Source organism: Euprymna scolopes, chromosome 17 (genome assembly GCF_053919585.1).
Source record: "Euprymna scolopes isolate OS-2025 chromosome 17, ASM5391958v1, whole genome shotgun sequence".
Classification (NCBI taxonomy): Eukaryota; Metazoa; Mollusca; class Cephalopoda; order Sepiida; family Sepiolidae; genus Euprymna; species Euprymna scolopes.
This window is the reverse complement of record NC_136498.1, coordinates 78,531,138-78,544,153: the sequence shown is the minus strand read 5'-3', so window position 1 is coordinate 78,544,153 and position 13,016 is coordinate 78,531,138. Positions and strand designations below refer to the sequence as shown.

Here is a 13,016-nt window from a genome sequence, read left to right as displayed (position 1 = left end):
ACCTTATGATTCATAAACCAAGTATCAAAAATGAATTGTTATATTGAGTATAAATGAGTATAAATTATGCAACATAAATGACCATTACTGACTCCTCATTCATTTTTCAAGTCTATGAATACCAGTTTTAAACGCTAACAATAATTGTACTTTACATTAAAAGTATAATTCAAAATTTTACAAATGTCTGTTTTTCATGCTAATTTTAAATGCATTTTTCATTCTTTTATTAAAAATGACTTGAGCAAACTTGAGTTTGCTTAGGAAAATATTTTTAAAATATGTATACTGGCTTTATGCAGATGTAGAATAAAATAAGTTCTCAGGAATGTGAACTGAACAGAACAAACATGAGTTTTTTTTCTCGTGAATCCTCTTAAAACCTTCTCCAGATTTTCCCAAGAGATTTCAGATTGTGAGCATTTATTTCAGAAAAGACACTGGATATCTTTTATATTACAAAATGGGTTGATTTTTCTTGCTTTCTGCACCATTCTAACACACAAATGAAATGACTAATATTTTCTACCTTTGGTAGAAAAGTTTTAAGATTGATTTAAGATTTTCACTCCATTTTAATTTTTAATAAGGCATTTAATTTAAAATGAAATCATTTTTAATCTTTAATAATAATTCATTTGAAATGGAGTTAAAATGGTAAATAAAAAAACACTGGAAATAGCTCTTGATAAGAGGGTAACACGTATGACTTTGCATAAATTTGGTATAAGGAGACTGTAGGATAAGTATAAAAAGATTTAGTAGTCAAAGTCTAATCGAATTAGATAAGAACTGATTAAAATGTTTTCATGTTCATATGCATGGATTGTACTGATAAGCAAATTAGCTTATTACTGGTTTTTCTGTGAAAAGGTATTTAGCACAGGAAGTTGAAGAAGGGAGTGTAACATGTACAGGGAAAGGTTTTAGTACATAATGTTAGAATTTGATTGCTATAAAAAAAAAAGCACATTTACTCATTTTGCCTATTATCAGACACTAGCTAAAATGTTATGGTGCTTTAATTTACTGCTAATATTTCTTTTGAAATAACGTTTGTCAAGGTCAATACTATAAAGAAAACAATGACACTTCCATTTTAAATAATTTTCATAAACTAAATCTATATATCTATAAAAGTGTGTGTGTACATTTCCCTACCGAACTACTGTCAATTTTCAGTCTACAGACTTGAGATTTGGGAAAATCTTTTTAATTGGGTTTTCAGCCAGAAATTGGGCTTTCAAGGGGTCAAAGTTCAACGATTTGACCTTTGAAAACTACCAAACTCCTGCGAATTTTGGGTCTAAACACTTGAAATTTTAGATGTAGGTTACTTGGACATGAATCAAACTTTTTGATTTGAGCCCAAAACAAATGTTAGAGGGTCAAAATTAGGGTCAAAGTTAAAGTTTTACCTCTGTGTTTCTACCAAATTATTCAGCCAATTTTTGGTCTAAACATTTGAAATTTTACTTAAAGTGTATTCAGACATAGGGCAAGCTTTTTCATTGGTTTTTGGTAAAAAAAAAAAAAAATTTGACTGCTAAGGGGTCAAAGTTTAAAAGATTTGACCTTTGCGATCTCTAGCTCTAAATACTTGAAATTTTAGATGTAGGGTATCTGGACATGAATCAAACATTTTTTTATATATATATATATATATATATATATATTACACACATTACATATGCACAAAGTTATGAACAGTATGTGGGGCCTGTGCAAAGCCGAGCTGAACTGCTAGTATTAAATAAATACACAAATATCTATTTAAAAATTTTAACAATTTAGTTCTTTTTAAAACTTACCATAAAAATAATTGTCAGCTAAATATTTTTCAAATCATTAAAACAAATGTCAATTTTTAAAAATTTATTTAATAGTACTGTTTTAATCAACGGGACATTTTATTTTGGAACAATTCATTTTAAGATGCTAGGGCACTTATTGATCCGCGCTAATTTTTAAATAGTATTTTCAAGTTTAATTAAAGTTTTGATATCTGGTTTTACTAAATTGTAAGGTGAAAGTATAGAATAGGTACAAAACACCCTCCCAATGTTAAGAATGGCTTTCTAAATATTACTTCGGTATGGATAAGTGCACCAGTACCCATTTTAAAATGCATGGTCAAAATTTTTAACTTGAGTGATATCATCTTTGCTAATCTATTGCCCTTTTTTTTTTTCTTTTTTTTTTTTAATGCGTGTAAAAGATAAGCCCCACTCACTCCCATGGTTCACTGCAGATTGTGCAATTGCCATTGCACAAAGACAGCATGCATTCCACTGGTTTGTATCAAATACAAATAGGCAAACATCCGTAGATGCTAGAAACCATTATAAGAGTGAAATAGCAACAGTTGACAGAAAGCATGCTGAAATAATTGGAACGCATAGAATTGCAAAAGATAGGAACTCGTGATTTCTGGAAAATCTATAATAGTGTAGTGAATAAAGAGCAATCAGTAATTCCTCCACTGAGCAACAACCAGAAGGTTGCATGCACGGCAGTGGAGAAGGTGGAACTCCTTGCCTGGCGATTCGCCTCCAACTCCATCTTAGACCCCACAAACTCCCTCTCAAATTTCCTTATATGGACTGAAGCCACATTAGATGATGTAAAAATCACCCCTTTCCATGTCTGCGATATCATAAAATACATAAGACACCTCAAAGGCGTGTGTGCCTGATCTCATCCCTGCTATACTAATTAAGAAATGTTCAGCCGAGCTAGCCCCCATACTTTCCAAGCTCTACAATAAATGCCTTGCTGAATCTTGCTTCTCTAATAGCTGGAAGATGGCCTCTGTGATATCAGTGTACAGGAATTCTGGTGAAAGAACAGACCCTCTCAATTATCGCCCCATTAGTCTCCTCCCCCTCTTTGCTAAAATCTTTGAGACCTTAATTAATCAAGCACTAATTCACCACCTCGCAAAAGAAAATCTTCTCTCTCTGACAAACAGTATGGATTTAGGCAATGCCGTTCTACTGCAGATATTTTAAGTTATCTCTGAACGCATTTACCATGTACTGGATAAGGTGGACGAAGCCAGGGCTGTAGCTCTTAATATATCAAAGGCCTTTGACAAAGTGTAGCACAAAGGGCTGCTAATGAAAATTAAATCGTACGGTATAACTGGACATATACTAAATATAATTAGATCCTTCTTAGACAATAGAAGCATACAGGTTGTCATTGACAGACGTACATACAAGCAGCATAACATTACTGTGGGAGTGCCTCAGGGGTCGATCTTTGGACCATTATTATTCCTGATATTCATAAACGACCTCCCTGATAATATCGTGTCCGAGATGGGTCTATAATATGCATGAGGGAAGAACAGATGTACATAAATCTAAAACAATGACAGATCATTAGAAAATGACCTCCAGACTATAGTGAAATGGGGCTGCAAATAGATGGTAACATTTAATGCTAGTAAAACTAAGCTGTTCTTCTTTAACAATTACAAGACGCCTCTCCAACCACCTATATCCATGACAAATAGCACCCTACCTGAGAATTCTACCTTCAAACTCTTCAGCCTAACATTTGCATGCAATATAAACTGGAACAAATACATAAAGGACATTGCAAAGGCTGCTGCAAAGTTGGGTTTCCTCTATCGAGCTAGAAGACTACTCACACCTGAGAGTATCCTGTACCTCTACAAGGTCACTATTCACCCATGCATGGAGTATTGTTGCCACATCTTGGCTAGTGCATCTACCACTAACCTCTCCCTCTTAGATAGGATCCAAAAAAGTTATTAATCTAATCGGTCCCACTTTATCAACTAAGCTCCAGCCCCTGTCCCATCTCTGCAATGTTACATTACTGTCCCTATTTTACAAATAGTTTAATGGAATGTGTTCTGATGAACTCATTTCATTTGTACCCTCTTGACGTACATATCCCCGACAAACCCACTTAGTAATAAGATCTCACCCCTTCACTGTTGATGTCCCTAAATGCCAGAAAGCTTTCTATTCTAATAGTTTCTTCTCTCAAGCAGCTAGACTTTGGAATTCCCTTCCTGCTGCCTGCTTCCTTGGATGTACTGATATGCAGAAGTTTAAATGTAACATAAACAAATATCTTGTTAATCTATCCTAGACATGGCCCCAAATAGTAGCCCCTTACGTCCAAGTGGAGGTATGCTTTGTAAGGGATGAATATGAGTAAAAAAAAAAAAAAAAAACAAAAAAACTTTGTACATGAAATACCTTAGCATATTATAATATATATGTTAAACATTTACATTAATAAAATGAATTGTGTGTGCATTTCTTGCATTAGCAGAACTTATAATTACACATTGAACTTGTTTTTTCTTTTTGTTTTTTTTTTTGTTTTTTTACTATCCAAATATTTAAATAAAGTTCAATAGTATAAAAATTGAAACAATTATAAAATCCTATTAAAAAACGTAATTGTATTTTGTAAAAAAACAAAAATCTATCAAAATGCATTTTAGTTTTTATCTAATGTTCTCTCCTCCACTCACAAATAGACCGTTTCCCCCTCCCTGCATTCGTCATGTAAATTTTCCTTTACATGAGCTAAGCATTTTTCTTGTTTTTGATTCAGGCTCTCCATGATACTATCACCTCCACCTCGTATTGGGATGTTGGGGAGAAGGAGTAAAACATGACAAAAGAAGGGGAAATGGGTTTGGTAGAACAATGGAGAGGGAGTTGTTCACAAAGGAATACAAAAGAAAGCTAAGGTGGGCTTGTTAAGGTATGGAATTAAAATGAGATGGTTGATTAAGATGTGGCGAACAGAAAACTGGACATGCGTGTATATATATTTAATGTTTTAGGATTGGCAATGAGTTTCAGTATGGGCCGAGTAGTTACTATGATGAACAATCTGTTTTTTTGACTTAGTTATCCTCAAATTATATCAGTTATGGGTTAGATAATGACTAGAGCTGTGACAACAGAATATTCTTTTCATTCTTTTAACTCTCGGGTATGTATCCGGCACAGTTAGACACACTTAATCAACCGAGAACCACTTCCGTCTATAAAAACAGATATTATCAAGAGTCAAAACAATGAAAAGAATATGCTGTTGTCACCGCCCTAATAATGACCAACATTTTGACATTGTTTGGTAACGATTTGTTAAGCAGTGTAAATATAAGGCCGTACATACAGTGGCAAACAAATTCAACCAAAATCATTACCTCCTTTACATAAATAAATATGAGCATTAATTTTATGTGTTTATTTTGATACATAAGTTTGAAAAAAAATTTTATCCGAAAAACTGTAATCTGTATTTTTTTTTTTTCTAGTTTAAAAAAGAAAATACAATGAATGGAAGAATCTGCATTTCTATTCTATTATTTGCATATGTTGAATAATTTTCAATGTTTTTTACATGTTTTTTTTTTTTTTTTTCATAGTAAATCAACTTATATTTAAAATGCTTTACAAATTTTTCAGAAATAATTTTTATGAATTCAGATATTGCATTACTTTTTTTCTTTTTTTTTAAATGTTTATTTATTTTAAATTTCAGTTATTCTTGAGGTTACCGGAAGGTGTTTGAACAGTACGCCCAAGCTATTCAACATCGTTTTCCAAGTTTGCAGGTCGAGGGAGAAAACTTCCCACCTACAACTACAAGGGCAGCTGTGGCACAGTTTTTAAGTATATTCAAATTAGCTTTGATTGGACTTATTGTTTCTGGTCAAGACCCCTTCCCTTATTTCAATATGCAGGCACCCAATATATTTACCTGGGCTATTTCTAATAAGGTAAGTTTCAATTAGTCACATGACTTCTTTTTTTTTTTCTACAAGAAAATATTACATGAATTGTATAATTGAAATTTCTCAAATAAAAATTTTTTTTTTAACAAAATTTATCTAAATATATTACAAATGAAAAAAGATTTATATAAAAAGGAAAAATGTCCAACATCAATAACATTTCAGAAATAGAATAATGACAAATATTAAATAACTAATAAGAATTGATAAAAAAAAATGGAGGCAAATAATAAAATGTCCTTTTTCGAAACTAATATTCAAATTTATTGAGATTGTCGGACTGACTTCCTCATCTTGGTTGTTATAGTCACAACGTTTCGGCCGTTTTGCCCTCCGGCCTTCATCAGGTGTTTTGTGTCAAACTGGGGAACCGTTTGTTAGTCTCGAACCCAACCCTTTATTATTATTACGGGGGTACCGTGTTCGGACTCCAGCTAGGCTCTGGGACATAGAGAACCAGCAACTATGTCCCAGAGCCTAGATGAGGAAGTCAGTCCGACAATCTCAATAAATGAAAACCCCTCATCTCAAAAATACAGACAATAATATTCAAATATCAGGAAGTTTCATTAAATGTTCTGCCGCTTTAGCAGGATCAAGACATTCACAAATAATAGTGATAGAGAGGCACATGTAAAGCACATCATTAACAGACCAGGGATGTTGAAGTCTCACTTGCTGTTCACAAAGGGAAACACTGTCAGGCCGTTTGCCATCACTTCTATCGAGGCCAATTGTTGCAGTATTGATTGTAAACTAGACATATTTAGGGTCCGTTGGACAATACTGAGAGCGCTGTGCCTAGGAAATCTGCCAGCGCTTGTTCTACACAAGAGTGTGAAGTCTATATATGTTGACCAACTGACTAGTACAGTACCTGTGGGTGTTGCATACTCTATAACCCGTGTGCAGATCTCAGGCAATCATCATTAATTAGGTTCTCAACAGCTAATGATGGCAAGGCTGTTAGCTATGCACCATTGTGTGAAAACTTTCAGTTTGAAGGCAAGCAAGATGGTGTTGGTCACAAGATGTTCTTGGGAATTTGCTTTGGTCTTCATTCTAATCATATCCACACTCTTCTGTCTCTCCATCTGCTCTAGAACAAAGAGACCAGCCTCTCTTCTGTTGGTGGAAAAGTTGTGGATCAGTTGGTTGAAACAATTTTTTTTTTTTTTCTCCCATGTAGAATACTTTCAACCAGATCCTGACTTTCACAGACGGAGGAGGCCTAAGTCTGCAATGCAACATCAGTTATTAAATTAAGACCGAGTCCAACAAAAGAGGTAGAAAATGTGGCCTGGCTTCAGCCTGCATTATCAAAATTGATGTTGCAAATGGCTGCTTAGTTTCAAATTACACAATCCAGCCTGCTGAGGTCAACAGGAAATTTGTAACATGGCACACTACATAAAAAAAAAAAAAAAAATGAGATACAGAAGCAGTTGCATAAGAGGAAGTGCTGGATACTTATCAATCAGTAGGAGACAGGATGACATGTTGAAGTTAGTAATTTTTTTTTGTCAATTCTAGAAGCGTAAGCCATGTTTAGTTTTAGAACGGTTTCCAATGGTTCGTTGTTCTAAACAAGTCTTGAGAGCTGACTGGTTTGCAGTAGACAGAACAGTTTCCGATGGTTCGTTGTTACACACAAGTCCTGAGAGGTGACTTGTTTGCAATAGACAGTTCCACAGAGCAAAATATTCTTACCGCGTCAAGACGGAAAAAACATGTAAAATTGCTACAGAAAAGGTTTAATATTTATGGAGCAATTCTGGTTTCTGATTGGTTGGTAGCAGAACGTGAATTAATTCGATTCGTCAGTTCCTAGCAGCATCGTTTATAAATAGAATCATGGCCATCATGAAGAATTTTACTGAACAGTCAGTATTCCATATTGAGGACTTTGAACATAGCAGAGTTTACCTTTAGCTCAACTGCAGCAAGAGCTGAGATAATTCTAGAAAGGTTCTCAACAACTTTTGCCTAACTGCCTCCAAATGTTGCATCAAGATACCAGATGTTCAAAGATGTTGTCACTAAACGAGTGATATTGTTGACTCTTATCAACTTATCTTGCTGTTTACACCACTGTAATGTGAGGGTGTATTCGGCTATGACCAAGGTGCTGGAACTGGCATAGGGAATGTGGGGCAAAGGATGAAGTGCAGGGGCTTCACAGATAGGTTTTAAGATGGTCCTATCGGATAGTTGAAAACGTTCCTTACATCCAACTTAATCAGCAAACAGTCCTGTTGCCATTGTTGTTTCAGAATAAATGCCCTATATCATTATTGACTTCAATATTTAATTAAATTATTTTTAATTAGACTGGATATATTTTACATTTAAAAATGAATTTAAAAAAATAACTTTATTTGGATTCTTCGGACTACTGTTCTCATTTTGAGTGTCATTTTCATGATTTTATTGATGTAACCTATCTTCAGGCATATCTTGTTGAACTCTGGATAGAATTTTGAATGAAACCCTTTATTTTATGGGGATAGCATGCTCTTGTTCTGTCAGCCGTGACTGGATAGAAGTTTTAAGTAATTTGCAAATGTATTTTTCAATCGCCCATGCTGAGAATTGAACCTTTTAACCTTCAGGAGAATATCACTTTTAAAATTGATTTATTTTTCTAAACCACTGCACCACAGAATAAAAATAAACAATCCTTATCACAAAAATTCAGAAACGTAAAAATCTTTAGCAAATGTTTTAGCAAATTTTTTTTACAAGGTAATTATGCTACTATTTAGTCAAATTTGATCAAATTGTTATAGCAAAATAATTTAAAAAAAAAACAAAACTTTTTACTGCTTAAGTTTTTGCTAAATTTTTATTTTAGTAATGTAAATTATTTAAATGGAGTAATTTGGAGAAATTTATGACCTAAGAACTATAAAAATTAATGATTTTAAGAAAAATTGCTGATTATCTAATGACTGCTTCTGCAATTTACTGTAATGATAAACGATAACATTATTTTATGATATTCAAAGCTTGGAATACTGAAAATTAAAATTTTGAAGTATTCCATAATATTAAAAAGCAATGCGATAGAACAATGCCTATATAATAATCCAAATCATCTTTAAAAAAATGTATGATTTAAGGACTAATTATTTAATGTGTTTAATGTATTATATATAAAATATTTTTAATGTATCAAAAGGGGAAAGATTTGGCCTTATTTTAAGTTAATTGTTAACAATTATTAAAAAGGAATTATATCTTGCTTACAATTAAAATTTTAACTTTTAGTTTTCAATATTTTGAACTTTATTCTTTGTAATATTTCAAGTAAAAAGTTAATTTTTTTTACCTTACTAAAAGTAATTACATGTCCTGTAATTTTGCAAGTATAATTTTTTTGCTTGCTGTTTTCAATATAATATTAAAAATTTTTTTTTTTTCCAGATTTATTCTTCAATGATGGTATTCTTTCTTAGTAATGCATTAGAAGGCCACTTAATATCTACGGGGGCTTTTGAAGTAACATTTAATGGTATGCTTTTAATATTTTACAACTTTTTGTTTTATTTAAATTTTTAAAAATCATTCATCAGTATTTGCAAAATTTCTTTTCAGATTATTGTCCTTAACTTAAATATTAAATTTTGATTATGTTTTGAATTAATTTTTTAGAATAAATCTTTTAAAAAAAAAAACAAAAAAAAAAAAAAGCATAGAAACAAAACCCGACTTTTTTTCCCAAACAAAAGAGTTGTTAAATTATTTGAAAAAAAAAATCTTTATCAATTGCTTTTTAAATAAACTAAAAAATAAATGATTCCCTTGAAACGTGACCTATATAATTTTGTTCTTTAAGTTCTGAAATTATTTTTAAAATCAAACAAATATTGAATACTAAGAATAAGTCAACCAATATTATTCTTGGAAACAACTAATTATTACATGCAAACCATTTTTTTCTTATAGATGTTCCTGTGTGGTCCAAACTTGAAAATGGTCGCATTCCTTCCTCTAGTGAAATGTTTCAAATTATAGACAACCATATGAGACTTCACAAGGATACCAGTCCTGCTTAATGAGAAGGTATTTTTATAGCATTTTGTTATTGTACATTTTATGTAAATTAAGTTGTATAATCTTTTAAAAATAGAAATTTTACAGCAAATAAAATATTTGCCCGGGCATAAAATACTAAATGTGATATTTTAATTTGTACAGATTTTGTAAATATTATTATAGTCGTGATTACAAAAATAAAAGTATTTAGATACCATCAGCTAGAATCTAAACCAAAACTGTAGCATTCAAAGCTGGTGATGTTACCACTGTACTGTGACATGCATATAAATCGATTATAAATGAACTAAGATGAATGTACAAAATGTTTAACGCTTTTTTTTTTTTTTTTTCAATTTTTGATCCCTTAAAAAGTATTTTAATCGGCTAAGGACCCATAAAAGAACGGTCCATAAAAAATCCAATCATTTGTGGCCCCTCGTGCCGCTCTGCGACTGTTAGTTTTGGAGGCAATAGTTTGAAAATATGGAGCCCGACAGAGACATATAGCCGTTTATATTAATTTGCTAAAGCTGACAAAGCTGTTCTGAGAGGCACATTTAAAGAGGAACACAGAAGTGTGTGTGTGTGTGTGTTTATAATCGACAAAGAATGCAGCAGCCTTTATACCAAAAACTCTGCTGGTCAACATACTGAGGTCAAGTGAAAGTAAAAATTCCTGGGCAACACCTGGTAGATTATCTAATAACTAATAAAGATATGGTGGAGTTAATTCTTTCATTTATTAAAAGGAAATTTATAAAAAGAAAATGGATTAAAAAACTTTTTGAAAGAAATACATAAAATAATATCTAATATATTTTATATTTGTAGCATGTTTATGAAAGTTGGAGTGTGTGTAAATGGATCATTGCATATTTAAAGTGAGGAATTCTTTGTCATCTGTGTGTTTGATTATTGTAAACAAGCAAATGACACTAGATTATGGTTGGCCTTAATAAGTCATCGATGCATGTTCAAAAGCTGCAAAATTGAATTTCCATTTAAAAAAAAAAAATCTTATCTACTTAATTTTATGTTAATTTCAACTAAAAGTAATATCTATGTCATCTCAGAATTAGAAACATATTACTGCATTATTACGAAAACCTGTATTTTCACAATCTATTGATCTACCATTATTTCGAGGGGAAATGTAACAAGGCAGACTAGTTACCTCCCCTGCTATCATAAAAACTTGTCTGTTTATTTTTTAAGTATAACTTGCAATTTTTGTTGAAAGCAATTTTCATTAATAATCAATTTTCTACTTTATCATTTTTCATAATGTTTAGATATTTTGCTAATTTCAACATGACAGTTAGGTAAATACCATTTATTTTAATTGAAATTCAATTTTTCGATCATCAAAAAGTTGGATTTATCTATGTAAATAACCATATAACTTAACTAAAAGAAAAGTCATAAATGAACAAAGAATACTAAACTTTACATTTTGGATAAAATCCACTCACCCATTTACGTTCATCTATTGTCAAAATGTTTATAATATGCTTTCATTGCTAAAATAAAATAACTAATTTAATTTAAAAAGGAACTAGCTTTATTATATTTTGCATGTGATTTTCCCCTCTCCCCCACCACCACTATCATACAGTCCTGGGTATGACCGTAAAAGACATCCAGTTGTGAAGCTCCATTTGCAGGTTGTAAGGAATGTGGAGTTGCTCCTTAGTTATCGTGGCACTGAAGTTTACTTTGGTTCAAAGTAGTGATCTGGTGCTACTAGATCAGGCTGTCTGAAGATACTGACTTCCTATCCAATAATGCACCAAACATTGATGTTATTTTTTTCCCCCTTTTCCTTTGCAAAACTCAATCATGTTCTGCAAAGTTAAAAACGAAAGTAATTTTCTTCTACAAAACAACCAAATCAAACACCATGAATAAATATTTGAAGATATAAAGAACTTGAAGCATGAAATCTTTTTCCCAAATTACTTGATTCAGCACTAAATTACCCCAAAATGTTTGATATGCCATAAACCCCCTCCCCACAAGTCTAGCAATGCTAGATATGGATAACTCTGCTAGTATTTAATAATTTTTGTTTACTGTATTTTTTTTTATTTTTCTTATTTTTTTATTTTTTTTATTTTTTTATTTATTTATTTATTTATTTTTTCAGCTGGTGCTATATCATCTGTTACAAAAAGACTATGATTTTGCTTCTTGGAATCCTGTTTGATTTGCAAGCTTATGATGGCTGGGGTAGAAACCAGACTTATCTGGGTACTCTGGCTGGATGCGTGTGTCTACAGACCTCGTTTGTGAATCTAACTTGACAGCTGACATCAAAATCGTGAGTCTATTGTAATAAGATGAAACAAAAGCAACAGCAGCGGCAACAAAATCCATCTGGTTGTTGGAAACTCTTCTCAGCGCAACACTTTAATCATCTGTTAGAATTCGGTTATCTCTTCATTTATTTTTATTTTATACTATTTTTTTTTTTTTTTTTTTTACCCACTTTTCAAAATAACTCCATTTATTAAAAAGTGCAAATGATTTTTGAAGAAATAAATTTATGTGAAACGGATGTTGTTGAAAGTAATTTTTTTTTTTTTTTTATCCTGAAGCCTGTTATTTTGTTAATTTGTAAAATGGAATTCAATAAATGTCTTACATTAACTGTCTTTTTTCTTTCTTTCTTTTTAATGATAGTCTGCATTTTTTTTTTTATCTGCAGTAAGTTCAATCCTTATTGGATATAAACTGAACCAAGATAATCACTAAGGAATGCACTATTGTGCAAACATTTTATGAAAGTTATTGTTCTTTTGGTGATTGTAATGTGAATGTAAAGTGTTTAAAAAAAATTTCAACAATGATTTGGTTTGTTTTGAAGACTGTAAATCGATTTCTTGCCCAAAAGCATGAGACACAAAATCTAAAATTGTACCAAACTTTGAATGCTAATATCATTTTGGTGATCACATTCTTCTCCAGTTTTCAAAAATAAGTTGGGCGACTTTATGTGAACCTATTGTGGTTCAGGGAATCAGTCCATTTCATATTGTAGGTAACTTGCTACTCAATGTAGTCTGATGCCATGAGGATTGCATGCATTCTGACTGGTTGCTCTGCCAATCCTTTTACACTTTTAGTGGCAGTAAACCTATGGACCGGGAGTTGTGCTGTTTCGTATTCTGGATGACTT

The 13,016-nt window shown here is 31.9% G+C and overlaps 1 protein-coding gene across 1 annotated transcript in view; it reads left to right on the top strand.

Moving 5' to 3' along the window:
- The window catches only part of LOC145296819 (thioredoxin reductase-like selenoprotein T), a 48,217-nt gene extending 35,725 nt beyond the window's left edge, over positions 1 to 12,492 (top strand). The window contains exons 2-5 of the mRNA XM_080142905.1: positions 5,545 to 5,782; positions 9,224 to 9,311; positions 9,746 to 9,862; positions 11,985 to 12,492. Of these exons, the coding sequence (XP_079999031.1) occupies positions 5,545 to 5,782; positions 9,224 to 9,311; positions 9,746 to 9,855 (436 nt within the window). The 3' untranslated portion in view covers positions 9,856 to 9,862; positions 11,985 to 12,492. The remainder of the gene's footprint in view (positions 1 to 5,544; positions 5,783 to 9,223; positions 9,312 to 9,745; positions 9,863 to 11,984) is intronic.
- Positions 12,493 to 13,016: the final 524 nt, after the last annotated feature.